Genomic DNA, 15724 nt, shown 5'->3' on the forward strand with positions numbered 1-15724 from the left:
TTCCCATTAAGGTCACCACAGAGCACTGAGTAGAGTTCCCCGTGCTATACAGTCGGTTCTCATTAGTTATCTGTTTTATACATAGTAGTGTATATATGTCAATCCCAGTCTCCCAACTGTGGAGGTCTAGTCCTTTTATCTGTGGTCTGCACGTCTTTCACCTGTGGTGTTTTTGCCATTAAATATTTGAAGAGACTTTTTTTAAGAGTAAAAAGTAGGAGGGCTATTTTGAGAAGAAGACACCACAGTCTATATTACCTGTGTCTATGGGATCTGTGGGACACCTCCTCCCCGCAGCATCACATGAAACCATAGATAAGGAGGTCTTGTCAACCTAAGACGTCTGCCCTGGTTGGCTGGGGTGGGCCGCCATTGACAGGATTTCAGCAAGAGAGTGCCACGATCAGGTCTAGATTTTAGAACAACCCTCCAGGATTCAGGGTGCGGAGTGGGTTGGAGGGGCAGGAAAACAGGGAGAACCATCAGGAGGCTCCTACCTAATCCGGGGGAGATGAGACGGTCAGTGCTGGTGTCGAGGAAAGGGAAGCTGGGGCAGGACTGGTGACTGATGGGGGAGGAGAGAGGTGAGAGGGAGAAAATGACCCCTGATTTCTAGCCCCGGTCACCGAGTAGGGCTTTTCATGCGGAGAACTGAGGGAGGAAAGGGGGCAGGGCAGCCGTGACTTGTTTTTTGAGACATGACAAACGGGAGGAGACTGGGAGGATGTGGAGTGGCCCTCCCAGCACAGGGTTAAAGTCCCTCGCCCTTTCTCGTACCCTCCGTAGCCCCCTCTATACACACAGGGTCTGTCGGCTCCCCAGCCCAGACTGGGGAAGACACTGTTGACTGATCCTCAGGGTCCCATGGTGACTTCTACTGAGATCATCTCAAGAGCAGTTTCCTTGGAGTCCCGGACTTCAGTCCCAGGCTCTTCAAAGAGGCCACCCAGCCCTGAAGATGCCCCACTATCCCCTGCCCTCCCTTGCTCTCTGGGCAATCGGGGCTCCAAGGGACAAAGTCCCCCTTCAGCTGCTGCTGGGAGCCCCAAAAGATGTGGAGTCAGGCTGACCTCGGTCTGCATCCCAGGCCTGCTGCTTCTTTGCTGTGTGACCATGGGCAAGTCACCCAACCTCTCTCACTCTTGGCGTCCCCCCTTTTAATGGGACTATTGGTAACTCCTGATCACGAGCCTTAACACATTAACGTTTGCTCCCCACTGCTCCCACAGAAGGCATGTGATGCTGCTGTGTAGACATTGTTGGGTCACCCAGGCTCGCTAGCTTCATTCATGATAATCCCAGGTGTCCACTATGTCATGGGCCTGGCCTCATCAAGCCCTGGACCCTCCGGCCAGTGGGGAGCCCAAAGCCCGAGCTTTAGTGTCCCTGCTTTAAGGCTGGCTGGTTTGGCCTTGTCCCCTTTTTCCTACTTGCCCCAGTCTGGCAGGGTCAGTCCCCCAAGAATCAGCTCCTGGGAAGGGGCATGGCCTCCGGGCCCCCAGTGAGCTCCTGAGATCTGGGGCTGATGGGGGCCTGCAGTTTGATGAGTGGCTGCTTGAAGCCTCCAGGCCGGCCCACCCTCTGCTGCAGCGGGAGAAAGCTGAGGGGGTGAGGAGGGGCGGTGTGCAGAGGGGCAGTGTGAAGAGTTTTCTCATGCCCTGGGAGCCTCCTGTGGCAGTGCGGTTGGGAGGTCTGTGCAGAAATGGGCCACCAGGGCAAGAAACGGGCCCAACCTAGGGTCCCTTCCTCAGCAAAGTCCTTCCTGCCACCCCTGGGACCTCACAGTGGAAAGAGACCCAACGGGCTGCTCCTTCCTGGTTATCCCCCTACCCCTAGTTGTCCCTCAGTTCCTCGTCCATAAAGTAGGGTGACAAGAACCTCTTTCAAATGGTGGCCAGGAGGATTTACAGAAATAGGGAATAGGGAATCACCTGGGATGTTCTGAGCACACGGCAAGGTTTGGAAATTTTAAACATATGCACAGTGACCCTCCCTGAGCTCAGGATGGCTTGACGCCTCCTACAGCTCTGCACCTGGACACTCGAAACAAGTCCTCCGTCACCTCAGTGCAGATGAGGGCCAAGGTTACCTGGAAAGACTATGGGACCACACCTGCTCTACCCTGTCCTATGTATGTGGCCTTGAGCAAGTGACCAGCCTCTTCGAGCCTTACTTCTCAACTGTGAAATGGGATTACTTTCCCACTGGGTGGTTGAGGGGCTTCAAAAAGACAATATGCCTGAAGTGCTCTGTACCGTGTACCTGGGAAAAGTTCTCAAAACGTGCATCGTGGTGATGGTGACGGTCATGGTCATGGTGATGCTGGTGCTGATGGAGGTGCTGATGGTGGTGGTGCAGGTGAGAAAGGAGCTAGACGGCAAGGATGTCGGGACCCATCTTCTCTCTCAGCTCTTCATCGCCTCGCCTTATCTCTTTCCCTGCTTTTCTCTCCCCTCCCCCTTCTTCCTCATCCTCTTACCCCCTTCTCCTCCTACCTGTTCTCTCTCCCCTCATCCTCCCTCCCTCCCTCTCCTTTCCTTCTTCCTCCTTCCCCTCCCCCTTCCTCCTTCTCCTTTCCTCTCCCACAACAAGCCTGGCAGGAAGGCTGTGTCCTGGACTCAGTGCCTCTGTAATGAGTCCTGGGATGGGGGCAGAGAGCTCTTCTCTGGCTCACCCATTTTCTATTCAGCCTCTCCCCTCCCTGGCGAGTGGGGAGCCTTGGGGTCACCCCTCACCTCACATGGCCGCTCAGTGGTCCTGCCCCTTTGCTGCAGCCCTGGTCCTCCGGGGACAGCGGACAGTGCCACTGTCCTGGAACCCCAGCCTTAGTGGTTCAGCCCCGAGATTCTGCAATGGTGTGCAGCTCAATTATTCTCATACTTGCCTTTGCCTGGGCGTGTGCCCCTTCTCCGTGTGTGAGGACTTCACACCTGTGCCCTTATCAGAGGTCCCCCGACGCCCACCCACCTCCCGCCTCACCTTTGGTCCCTCTCCAGCAGCACATCTGAACCCCCAGCCCCCAGGCGTGGGAGGAAACCCAGGCCCGTAGGCCCAGGCAGGCTGACCCAGGAGGGCTGGGCAGGCCTGGGCCCCTTGCCGCAGCCAGAAGGCTGCTGTCTGTACCTACAGGACAGACAAGGGAAGCATCTGCCACACCAGCATCCGTGGCCCTGTGACGGGGGTCAGCATTCAGCTCATGACAAGGGTCAGGGATCGTTCCACGCCAAGGATCCAGGCTGCTCGTGACAAGGATCAGAGTTTAAATTGCGCCTGGGGTCAGGTTCAGACACGACAAGGGGCAGGAATGTCTGCTTTGGCTGTCATCTGTGTTGGTGCGTCCCCTGGCCACCCTGGAGGTGCTTCTCCCTGCCCCAGGCTGCCCCGTGATGCCCTGGGTGTCCAGGTCAGAACAGCTGGAGCCTGATGCCGGTGGAGCCTGATGGGGGTGGTGAGAGTAGGGCTGAGCAGAGAGACAGCCAGGCCCCATGCCTACTCCTCCGACCTGCCCACTCCCTGCCTCAACCTCTCTCCTCTCTGCCCCTGCCCTCCACCCAGGCCGCAACGTGAGCCGCAGCTGCACTGACGAGGGCTGGACGCCCCTGGAGCCTGGTCCCTACCCCGTTGCCTGTGGCTTGGATGACAACGCATCGAGTTTGGACGAGGTGGGCCTCAGTGCACCACACACACACACGCTAGAGTACCTGGGCCTGCTAGCTCCTTCCACTCTCTCCACCAAGGGGCACAGTTGCCTTCCATGTCGGAGCCAGGACTCCCAGGGTCTGCCCTCCTCAAGCCTCCTCCCTCTCCAGGCCCACATTCCCAGGGGCGCATCCCCTGGCTCCCCTGACAGGGTCCAGGAGGGGGCTTCCAGGAGGATGACTCACAGCATCAAAGCAGAAGCAGCACCCCCAGGCCAGGCCACTCCACTCCCTTGTGGGAGCCTTGATCCAGCCCTGGCAGGGCAGACAGAGCCCATCCCACCTGTCACATGCAGAAGAGAAACTGAGGTGCGGATCCTGGAATGAACCAGCCTCAGATACCCAGGAGCCAATCAGGGGCAGGGACAGGGACAGGACCATCGTCCTCAGTCCCAGGATGGGGATCTGCCCTGGAGCAGGTGGAGCATAGGTGGTCTCTGTAAGGATGTGGGGCCAGGAGCCAGGGAAGGATATTGATGGGGAGGCTGGTGTATAACTGAAGTCCCGAGCTAGGAGCCCCTCGCTGCTTTGGTGGGTGAATGTAGTCTGTCTGTGATGACCTCTGTCCCACCCCCAAAGCCCTTCACAGACAAGGCTTTCACTCCTTCCAAGAGGGCAGCAATTTCCTCAGAGGCCTTAAAAGCCCACCAGATCCTCGGGCAGGATCCTTCTTGACCACTGGCCTCTGCTCCAGCAGGGTGTGGAAGGCGGGGAGGAAGGAGGGGCGGCCCAGTGACCATGGCTCTGCGTGTGTGTCCATGGGGAGGGGCCAGCAGGAAGCCCTTGGTGTCCAGCTTTGTCCCTCCTCCCCATAAAGGCCAGATTGCCCTCCTCCTGCTAAATCCAGCCTCTGAGAGTCCCAAATGGGAAATTACCCTCCCCCTAGCGTCTTCTTTACCATTGTCCATTCCTCGCCACTTGGTGAGAGGGCCTCATGTGGGGGGTCTGAAGGGCAAGCAGTCTTGTGCTTGAGGATGCCAAGCCCAGAGCTGGCCCAGAAGGGCTGTTGGACACATGACTGAAGAATGAATGGATGGACCAATGGATCGTGTGAGGTCTTCGCTCCTTCCCCCACTGACATTTCCCTTGTGAAGGAGCAGAGAAAGGGCATTCAACCCCCGCCCGACCCTGGGAAGCAGTGCTGTCTCATCTGTGGAAACCAGGGAGAAAGGGGCTCTGGGAACTGGAAGGGGCCACTCAGCTGCTCCTGGGAGCCCTGGGCCTCCGCCTCCTCATCTGTCAAGGCAGGGATGGGAGGCAGGATGTATAGGGCACCCTGCCTCTGCCAGCACCCCCTAGGTGAGTCCCCCCACCCCCGCCCAAGATCCTCACCCACCTCCCTCTAGCAGCAGCAGACAATGTTCTACAGTTCTGTGAAGACTGGCTACACCGTCGGCTACAGCCTGTCCCTCGCCACCCTCCTTGTCGCCACTGCCATCCTGAGCCTGTTCAGGTGAGGACCACCTCCTGCAACAGGTCTCAAAGCAGACCAGCCAGGTCACTCCTCACCCAGGCATGCTCTGCCCCCTCCACTGTCAGCTCCCAGGCATCACACAGTCCTTCCCCAGCGGCCCCGCCAGGCCAGCCTCCCCTAGAGACAGCAGGGTGCTCGAAGTGTTCACCTGTGTCGGCCTCATCCCTCACAGGATGCCCTGTACCTGGGGATAGGGCACCAGAGGGCGGGGCCTGTGCCCTGGAATGAGGCACCTGCAAGCCAGGCTGCACACATGGGTAGGATACCTGGGGACAGGGCCCCCCTTCGGGGTGGGGTCTGCATCCAGAGGCTACAAGCCCTACCCTTCCTCAGAGCGCTGGACTTGTTGGTCGGGGTGGGGGTCTGAGGCCCCTTCGGCCTCCTGGATCTGGCCACCTCCCACAGGAAGCTCCACTGCACGCGGAACTACATCCACATCCATCTCTTCGTATCCTTCATCCTGAGGGCCACCGCTGTCTTCATCAAAGACTTGGCCCTCTTCGACAGCGGGGAGTCGGACCACTGCTCCAAGGGCTCGGTGAGGACCTGCCCAGGCCCACCTCCGTGGCCCACCTCTGCCATCTGTTACCGGAATCTCCTCTTCTCCCTCTCCTCCCTCCTGTCTCCCCTTTTTTCTCTCTCTCTCTCCCTTTCTCTCTCTCCCTCTCTCTTTCTCTCTCTCTCTCCAAAGATGGCCCCCCTCCGACCCTGCCTGCCAGCTCCTTGGATCCCACTTCCCTCCCAGCAGCAGGAGATGCTGCTTGGCCATCTGGGAGTTCACACACCTACTCCTGCCAATGAAAAACACCTCTCCTGGGTGCAAAGTGGTACACTTCGTGCCAGAGCCCACAGCCCCCTTCCCGCCTCTGCTGCTAACTTCCTATGTGACCTTAGGGAAATCCCTTCCTCAGTTTCCCCATCGTGCAAGGACATTCAAGCTTCCTTCCATCCCTCCTCTCTGCCATCTGCATACCCATGGCTCTGCTCACCATGCCCCCCTTCCTACTCCCCCCGTTGCCTTCTGGAGCCAGTCCAAACCCACACAGCCCTCCTTTTCTTCTATTCTCCCCCTGCCCTTAGTCACTCTGGACCTTCCTAGGCAAGGGAGGTTAAGAGAGCATTTAAGGAATTCATGGCCCATCACTAAGGGGTCCATCTCCAGGTGATTCTGTGCTCAGGGCCTCCTCCCTGAGTGCCCCCTGAGCTGAGACAGGGAGCTCAAGACCAGCCCTGGCTCCCATTCGTCCCTTGTGGTCAGTGACTTTTTGCCTCATGAGTGACCTCAGAGACAGTGCATTATTTCAGGGGTCAGAAGTACCTTCTCCCCAGAGAGTGAAATTGAAAGTGAATCTCCCCAGGGCGTTCCCTGGCTGTCCAGTGGTTAGGAATCCACGTTCTCACTGCCAAGGCCCCAGGTTTGATCCCTGACCTGGGAACTGAGATCCCACAAGCCGCGAGGTGTGGCCAAAAAAAAAAAAAGTGACTTTCTCCAGAGAGTGATGGTGGTATCTCAGGCATCTCGACAAGGGGGAGGGGAGCCACCCTGGCCATTCCCAGAGCGCCTCAGATGATCCAGCCTGGGAGTAGGGCTCAGACCTGTGCGGTGTGAGCCCCGGAGCCGCCAGCGCACTTGTTGAGGATAATTGTGGAAATGAGCTTCCCGATTCATTAGCAGCTCTGTGAAGCTTTTCCAAGGCAAGGAGAAGCACAGCTAATAGTCCTGTTAAAGAGCTGAGTTATTCTTGCTGTAAAGCAGATGAGGGAAGGTGGGGGAAACAGACTGCCTGTAACAGGAGGGACTGAAGTAAGACCTGAGGAAGGACTTTCCAACCATTGGGAGAGGAGGGTAGGCTGCTCTCTGAGGGTGCCTCAAAGCCGAGGGCACAGGAGGAAAGGGTGGGAACCTGTGTTCTGGGTACAAGGAGGAATGAAAGCAGAGGGGCTTCCTGGAAGAGGGTGGCTTTAAGCTCTAGCTTACAGGTATCTAGGCTCAATCTGAAACGGCAGATAGTTTCTGGGAGAGGACAGATGGCCCAGAAGACCTTCTAATCATGCGAGCTGGGCCGCCCAGAGCCCCTGATTTCCCTGCCCAGGGGTCTCCCTAACTCCTCCATTGTCCTCACCTGCCTGGGGAACCCCTTCTTCCTCTAGCTCCTCTGGCCCCCAGGAGGAAGGATCATCCCTCCACTCTCCTCTTTTTCCTAACTTCTACTTCACCCTCCTCTTCCCTCTTTTCCGTCCCCATCTTTCCCCCAACAATTCCATCTAAACCCCACTCCACAGTCCACAGCCCATATCCCTACACTTTCAAGGGATTCTTGCTAATGCAAGCAAGAATTCTCCCTCATACGTCTTCCAGCTACCTTCAATCGTAATAGGAATAAGATAAATGAGTAGCGGAGATGGTAAGTGGATGGGTTGGTAGCTGGATGATGGGGTAAATAGTGTGTGGATGACTAAGTGGAAGGATAGATGGATAAAGTAAGAAAAATTGGATAGATCATGGGTGGGGGTATATTGGTGGTTGGATGGATGAGCAGATTGATGGACAAGTGGATAAATGAATGGATGGATAGATGTCTAGGTGTGTGGGTTGGTAGTGGATGTCTAGTATGTGGATAGTAGATGAATGGAGAGAGAGACAGGTGAGTCTGTGGATGGACTGATAGATGGAAGATGATGGATGCAGATAGATAGTTAATGGTTGGATGCATGGATGGTAGATGGATAGATGGGTGAGTTGGCAGTGGATGTCTGGTGGGTGGATGGGTAAATAAATGGATAAATAGATAGGTGGGTAGGTGGATGGTTGGATGGGTAGGTGGGTGGATAGATATATAGATAGGAAGATGAATAGATGATAAATTGATGGGTGGATAATTAAAATTGCAAGCTTATTCCAAAGCATCAGATGATGTAAAATTAGGGATAATGGGAAAACCACTGAGTATATTTCTAAGGGAATAATACAGAAATAAGTAAGAGAGTAAGTTGGCTGTACTGCAATCCTGTTTGTCACCCCAGACAGAGATGTGGGCAGGCAGGGACCCCTGCTAACTCCACTGGGCCCCCCTCTTCTCCTCCCCCTGCAGGTGGGCTGTAAGGCGGCCGTGGTGTTATTCCAGTACTGTGTCATGGCCAACTTCTTCTGGCTGCTGGTGGAGGGCCTCTACCTGCACACCCTGCTCGCTGTCTCCTTCTTCTCCGAGAGGAAGTACTTCTGGGGGTACATATTCATCGGCTGGGGTATGGTACCAGGGAGGGCTGCCAGGCTGGGAACAAGGGGGCAAAGCCTGGGGAGCTCATTAGGGGGTGGGTACCAACCCAGCCTGCTGCCTTAGGTCTTGCTGGGCTGCAGATCCTGCCTGCAAGGCACTTGGCCGTGGGTTGATAAAAGTCCTCCCGTCGTCTGACCCCTGGGCAAGGGCCTTCTGGCTGCGGCTGCACCTCGAGCTGACCCGTGGAACACACAGGTTCTCTGAGCATCCTTCCATTTCCCCTCCAGGCCTTGAAACACACAGGGCCGCTGCTAATCTATACAGTGCCTCTGCCCAAATGAGAAAACAAGTCCCCTTTAGGCAGACACAGTCCCTCAGACATAGAGCTTCACCCCCTCAATGAGGCATCTTTGCGCACTGAGCTACCTATATATGCCACCATCCGTGGCCACGTTGGAAACCCACCCTTTTCTCTCCCTGCCTCTTCCTGGCTCTTCCTCCTCGATCTCCCCCTCTTCCTGCCACACTCTCTCCTCTTTCTCTCTCCTTTGGCCCTGACAGGGGTGCCCAGCACATTCACCATGGTGTGGACCATCATCAGAATCCATTTTGAGGATTACGGGTGAGCTGTCACCCCACCCCCTCCTCCTGGCTGCTGTCACTCGGGGCAGATCCCCCGGGTGGGATGAGGGGGACCGGGGAGTAACAGACTCTGGACCAGTGGTCTCTAAAGGGTTTGGGGCAGAGCCGGGGACAACAGGAGGACTGCTGACTCTCTCTGGCCGAGGACAATCTCTCATTCTCCCCCACCGTACCCTGCCCAGATGCTGGGACACCATCATCTCCTCACTGTGGTGGATCATAAAGGCCCCCATCCTCGCCTCCATCTTGGTAAGGCCTCCTCCCACCACTTAGGGATGGGGAGACTGAGGCCCGGAGTGGGTAGACAACTGACCAAGGTCCCACAGGAAATTCGTGTCTAGGTCAGAACTGAACCCTAGGCTTCCCAATGCCTAATGCAGGACTGTCCCCAGCCCTTTCCCCACCAGTTTTTCCTCTAGAGTAGAGAAAGCAGATTGGGAGGCCCAGCCCTTAGGGATGTGAGGGAGAGTTCCTGGATGACTTTCCCAAAGTGGGAAGAGGTAGGGGAGAGGTAAGATGGGTGGATAGCTGGGCCCTGGGGAAGAAGACAGGCCATCAGCCCAGGGGGCTGGACACCCTGCCTCCCCTCTCTGACCACCCGACCTTGGCCCCCACCCACCAGGTGAACTTCATCCTCTTTATTCGCATCATCAGAATCCTGGTTCACAAACTGCGGGCCCCAGATGTCGGGAAGAGTGACAGCAGCCCATACTCGTGAGTATGGGCCCAGGGCCCCGGTTCTCCCGGTATCCCCAGCCCCAGTCCACAAATCACCCCACGTCCCCTGGAAGCCCCCTCCAGAATCATCAAAAAGCCACCTTGCTCTTGCCCACCTCTGCCCCCATGGCCTGGCTCAGTGCACGAGTGTCCCCCGCCTAGTCCCACCCTCACCAGGCCCGTGAGTCCCAGGTCTGCTTCTCCTGCATGACTTACCTAGCAGGTGATCGGCCCCGCTGTGTATCTACTGTCAAGCCAGGGAGCTCGAGAACACAGTAGATAACCTGTGTCCTGTTCACACCGTGTGCCCAGTCCCTGGCATGGGCCTGGCACAGAAAAGGGGCACGGTAGCTGCATGCCCCGGGGGAGCCCCCAGTCTACCAAGGAAATGGCCATATTCGGGACTCAGTCCTCCCTGAGAGTAGTAACGGCATCCACAGGTTACATGCCAGGTGTGTGCAACGGGGTTCAAGCATCATCTCATTTCGTCTGTACGGTCTCCTCCAGATTGTCCCCATTTCACAGATGAGGAAACTGACACATACTCCCTCCTCCTCTGGAGTTTGGGAGCACATCGTCTTGGCAGGGGGAGGGCACGGTGTCTGTGGGACAGGGGTCATATCCTTGCTTGGAAAGGTGTGAGGGCTCTTCCTGTGCTTGGGGGGCCTGGAGAACAGGCAGGCTTTCATGAGAACAAGGCTGGAAGACAGAGCTACAGAAACATGAATGGGGTGGCTGTGGGAGGGTGAGTCGGTCTGTGTGCCCACAGATGGGAACAGGAGATTATCAGCACTGCACAGACAAGAGAAACCTGGGGTGTCCTACAGCGGCCTTCCAGTCCTGTGATCCAGCATGTTCTCCTGGGCCTGGCTTCTCTCTGGGGAATCTGTGCTGTGGTTCTGAGATTCCTGGCTAGAATGTCACGAGCTGCTGGATTTAGGATTCTATTCTGGAATCCTGTGATTCTCTCTGATGAGACTAAGACTCCCGTTCCTGGTGTGACAGCACTTCCTCCCTCGGGGTGTGGAGGTGGAGCTTCCCTTCCAGTCTGAGAAAGGAAGGCCCTGCAGGGGTCTGCAGTCTGCCAGGGGGTAGCACATCAGGCCTGTGCCCCCTCCTCCTCTACTTTCCCTGTGGGGTCTTGTTTTCCCCAACATACAACTGCTCGAAAGGGCTTGAATCTGAGGCAAAGAGAACCGGTCATCACCAGGTCCACGTGGGTGAGGTGGAAACTGAACAGCTGTTGGCAGGCAGAAGGGGTGGGGGGAGTAGGAGATGGAGCTCCCCGCGGAGGGACTGTCAGCTCCCACTCTCCACCTCCCCACAAGCCTCCAATTTAAAGAAAGCCTCCATCTGTCAGCCTCAGGCGCGTGGGATAGGTTTGCAGTCAAGGAGCGGTGGGCAGTGCTCGGGACACTGGCGTGTCTGGGGACCAGGTCCAGGAAGGAGTGGAGGGGCAAGGCCAGCTCCTCTGCCCCCAGTTTGCTGTGGGTCCTCGCCAGGGCTAGGCCTACCTGGACTGACTGCCAAGGCAGGAGACACAGAGGCAGAGACACACTCACCCCTCAGACCTCTCCCAGCCAGGGAACTGTGGGTTCACACTGCCTGGACCAGCTATGAGGTCAAGTGGCTGGGAGGCCTGAAACAGGATGAGCTCTGCTCCATGGGAAAGGGGCAAGTCATTTAGAGGGACTGTGGACCCTGCTGAGCACACATGGCCAGTGAAGGAGGAGCTGGTCCTCCAGAGAATTCTGGGGGTGCGTGTATTGGTGTGGGGAGCGGGGGTGGGGCAGAAAGGGGTGTAATCCCAGAAAAGTTGGCAACTCCTGGGGAAGTAGATACAGCAGAGAAGCCAAAGACAGGGCTTTACTAGTTGACCCTGAGTCATCCTTGGTGACCAGGCACAAACTTGAGCACCCATCATCCTCCTTGGGCATCTGTGGTCAGCAACCCAATTACAGAAACTTCCTTCCCAAACGCCCTCATTTCCAGTAGAGTATTGGTCTCTCATAAATGCACTGTATTTCATAGTACCCAAAGCGCTTCTGAGTTTACAGTGGGCCCCACTTCTATTCCTTGACCATGTTGAGCATACACTCGCCCCATTGTACAGATTGGAGAAACTGAGACCAGGGGAAGGGAAACCAGGATCTCCTGTTGCTCAAGAAACTATCCCCATTAGCGGCCATAGAGCCTGAAATACCACTATTACACGTAATCCTTGGGATTGAGCCCTGGCCCTCCTTTATACTCTCTCCTCCAGAAAGTGAAAAGAGAGGGGTTTCTCTCTCCTTGCAAGCTACATTTGCTAGGATTCTTTATCCACTTACTTGTAGTTAAATTTGACCAGTGGGAGGCTCTGGAAGGGTATGAGATAGGACAAAGGGGAGGGAAGCTACAGACTTTCTTTCACGGCTCCAGCATTGACTCTGGCATGGTCTCTGGCATTGACTATACCTCTTTGTGGCTCAGGCTCATTCAAGGAGCCCTTCTCAACATGTTTCCATCTCATTCAAGGGACTCCTCCCATGTTGATTTTAGCACTTACTTAGTAAGGCCTCTACCATAGGATCCCAACCCTTTCCAGGTAGCCCTGTCCTTGGGTTCTGGTAAAGCCACCTCTTCCCTTTGTCCCTCCTTCACTGGAGCTGGAAGTCCAAGGGAGGAGGCCCAGGGGGCATGGGGTCATAGGCACTGCAGATATGGAACAGAAACAGTTGTGGACATAGGACTGATGGGAACCAACAGTCTATCCTCACACATCCCGGTCGTTGTCCCTGTCTTCTGTGCCCCATGTGCGTACACGTGTGGACACCCATACCCACTGCCTGCCCCTCCCCTGCCCCCAGGAGGCTGGCCAAGTCCACCCTTCTGCTGATCCCCCTGTTTGGAGTGCACTACATCATGTTTGCCTTCTTCCCCGACAACTTTAAGGCTGAAGTGAAAATGGTCTTTGAGCTCGTCGTGGGGTCTTTCCAGGTATGAACTGTGGACTTAAGGCTGCGTTCTTCTCTGGGCTTTAAGGGAGGAAATTCACCTGGGGCCTTGGCCTCTTGCCGCTAGATTCCAATCTTTTCATTGCAATAAGTATTTATTAAGCACCAACTGTATGTTTGGCCCTTTGTTTCACCAGGGGAACACAGGGGTGGGGCAGGGTTTGGGGCTCCCAGGGTCTGTCTACCTCACCTCTCCCGCTCCCTTCCTCCCCAGGGTTTTGTGGTGGCCGTCCTCTACTGCTTCCTCAATGGCGAGGTAAGCCCCTCTCAGACCATGGGGGTCAAGGAACAGAACTCTGGTAGCCCCAAGGTCCAAAACCCCTGACGGGATATGTGCAGAGCAAAGAAGGGTCAAACCTTGCTACTCCAAGTGTGGTCCTCAGACTAGTAAATCAGTGACGGCACCTAGGACCTTGTTTAAAATGCTGATTTCTGGGCCCACCCCAGGCCTGCTGACTCTGAATCTGCTTTTAAGAAAACCTCAGGGGATTCATGTGCACATCAGAGTTTTAGAAGTGCTGTGTTAGGTGGCTGTGTGCGGAGGGAGTGGGGATGGGTGAAGTGAAGCCTGAGTCACTGTGGAGCCCTGGTTCCAAAGCACAGAAGTCTATTGGGAGGAGCTCAAGGTGAGCTGGAGGGCAGGGATCAGGAGATTGGGCCGCATACGTCTCCCTCCCTGGACTGAATTCTCTGATCCTCTCTGGCTCCCACCTCCCCCCACTCCAATCCCTTGATTTGACCTGGCCCCTAGGAGGTCCCATCTCTGCACTGCCCAAGGTAGCATCTGACCTTTCAAGTTAGATTCCGCAAGAGGCTCTGACTGTCTGGCTCACGCACCCTAGACAGAGCGCAGCCCAATCAGCAGTGCAGGAGGCTTCATAGGGGCGCGCCTGACCACGCTCCTTTCTCCCAGGTGCAGGCAGAGCTGCGGCGGAAGTGGCGGCGCTGGCATCTGCAGGGCGTCTTGGGTTGGAAACCCAAATACCAGCACCCGTCAGCAGGCAGCAGCGGGGCCACGTGCAGCACTCAGGTCTCCATGCTGACCCGCGTCAGCCCCGGCGCGCGCCGCTCCTCCAGCTTCCAGGCCGAAGTCTCCCTGGTCTGACCTCCAGGTGCCCAGGCGGGTGGGCGGCCCCTCCCATCGGCACCGCCCCCCACCCCGCGCGGCAGCGGGGGCAAAGGCCTGCCAGGCGAGGTCAGCCCCAGCCCTGAGCTCGGGGGCTGCCCGGGCACCCCCAGCTCACTGTCCGGAAGCCCCTGGAGAACGCTGCCCTTGCGCCTGCCTGGGGAGACGATGGGGGAGAGCTGGGAGCTCCTACCTAGAAGATGAGGGGTGGAGCTCAGTCTTCAGACTCCGCCCCCAAAGGCCCCCTCCGCCCATTAAGGGCAAGAAATCTGCATACTCTCACCTGATTCCACGGCCTGGTAGATCTCGCTACCCATCCGAGGAGGGCCACCGCCTATCCCCTGACAATGCATGTGGGAACGTGGTGTGATCTGAGGGGACAAAGGTCTTGCCCCAAAAGGTCACCTGCCACCGCCACCTCGACAGTGCCTGAAGTTCCACCATTGCTGTCAGTTTCCTTTGGGTTAAGCATCACCATTCAGGCATCTCTCCAAAGACGCGGTCCCCTCCCTCAGTGCCTCCTCATAGCTGCCAGCTCTTCAAGGTGAATGAGTTTTTCTGCCTCCGGCAGATGCGGTTGTAAACGAGGGGTTTTGGTTTGGGGAGGGCAGCTATCTTCATAGTCCCCGCTAAAGTGGAGTCATCCCGGGAGGGCTGGAACAATTCCAGGAGCTTGCCACCAGCCCTACCAATCCTTATGGGCTGTGGGAGCTGCCCCTGGCTGCCTACCTATGTGCCAACTATTAGGACCGGGCTCAGAGATGTACACTCTTGGGCCCCTTAATCCTCAGAGCAACCCAGCAAGGCGGGCACTACTGTCCCTATTTCACAGTGAGCCTCACAGAGAGCAGGTACCTCATCTTGTCACACAGACAGCATTTGAACTCAGATCTTGCTGATGGGAAAGTGAAAGCACAGACTCTTAACTGCTGCCTTTTATATATTGTAGCAAGCTGGATCCTCTTGCTTATTTGTATCACCACTGATATTGTTATTACCACCATCCCGCAAACCCCATTCCCACCCCACCCTCCCTGGAGTGTGGCTGAGGAGTCCCCCAGCCCATGTATCATCTGGACAAGAGCCTGGTGGCTGTCATGTCCTGTGTCCGCCCTGCACCCCTGTGGCCACACGGCTTCCTACTCACGCCCCAGCCAGAAGATCCCCTTGGGACTGCAAACAGGCTTGTGCAACAATAAACACTGGGTTGGATTCGCTTGGTTTTCCTGGTGGTTGGTGTTCCCATGTGGGCTAAAATGGAGACCAGCTTCCAACTTGCGGCCATGCCCCCCACCCCCCTTCGAAGGAGGGCTGGTCCAAGACATCACTGAAGCCAGATGCCACCACCCCTCTGGCTTCCATGTGAGGAACACACAGTTCTAAGGGCTTTCGACTCACATCTTGTTGAGTGGTACCCTCTCTCCTCCGAGTGTGGTGAAGTTATACCCCGTCCTCGTAGTGTCCTCCCACCCCCTGAATCCAACCAAGAAGAGGTAGTTCTATTCTTGGATCTATACAGAACAGCTGACAGAGCTGCCCTCGGTCCCAAAAGTGGTTACATGGGGGTACCTGCACCCAAGGAGCACATGGGGTGTGAGATGACCATGTTGCCAAGAAGTGGCAGATAGAGGACAGAGCAGATGTCACCAGAACAGAGACAATACAGCGAATAGAAAGGTTTAGACACAGAGGCTGCAGGGCGAAGAAGATGACGCTGGTCAGCAAGGAATGGATTCAAAGCTACTGCTCCAGCTGACCTCCCTGGCTTTCACTTCCTGCAAACGTCCTGCCCGGACCTGGCCCATCCACCACCGTGCCTGAAATCCCACCATTAGTGAGTCATGTCTGGGGAG

At 56.4% G+C, this 15724-nt stretch overlaps 1 protein-coding gene across 1 annotated transcript in view; it reads left to right on the forward strand.

Moving 5' to 3' along the window:
• VIPR1 (vasoactive intestinal peptide receptor 1) overlaps nt 1-15072 on the forward strand; it is a 30361-nt gene extending 15289 nt beyond the window's left edge. The window contains exons 4-15 of the mRNA XM_060163907.1: nt 1440-1621; nt 2273-2377; nt 3556-3662; nt 5048-5151; nt 5578-5710; nt 8265-8418; nt 8952-9012; nt 9215-9281; nt 9655-9746; nt 12599-12728; nt 12960-13001; nt 13659-15072. Coding sequence (XP_060019890.1) covers nt 1440-1621; nt 2273-2377; nt 3556-3662; nt 5048-5151; nt 5578-5710; nt 8265-8418; nt 8952-9012; nt 9215-9281; nt 9655-9746; nt 12599-12728; nt 12960-13001; nt 13659-13850 — 1369 coding nt within the window. The 3' untranslated portion in view covers nt 13851-15072. The remainder of the gene's footprint in view (nt 1-1439; nt 1622-2272; nt 2378-3555; nt 3663-5047; nt 5152-5577; nt 5711-8264; nt 8419-8951; nt 9013-9214; nt 9282-9654; nt 9747-12598; nt 12729-12959; nt 13002-13658) is intronic.
• The last annotated feature ends 652 nt before the right edge of the window (nt 15073-15724 follow it).

Source organism: Lagenorhynchus albirostris, chromosome 10, assembly GCF_949774975.1.
Source record: "Lagenorhynchus albirostris chromosome 10, mLagAlb1.1, whole genome shotgun sequence".
In the NCBI taxonomy this organism is placed as follows: Eukaryota; Metazoa; Chordata; class Mammalia; order Artiodactyla; family Delphinidae; genus Lagenorhynchus; species Lagenorhynchus albirostris.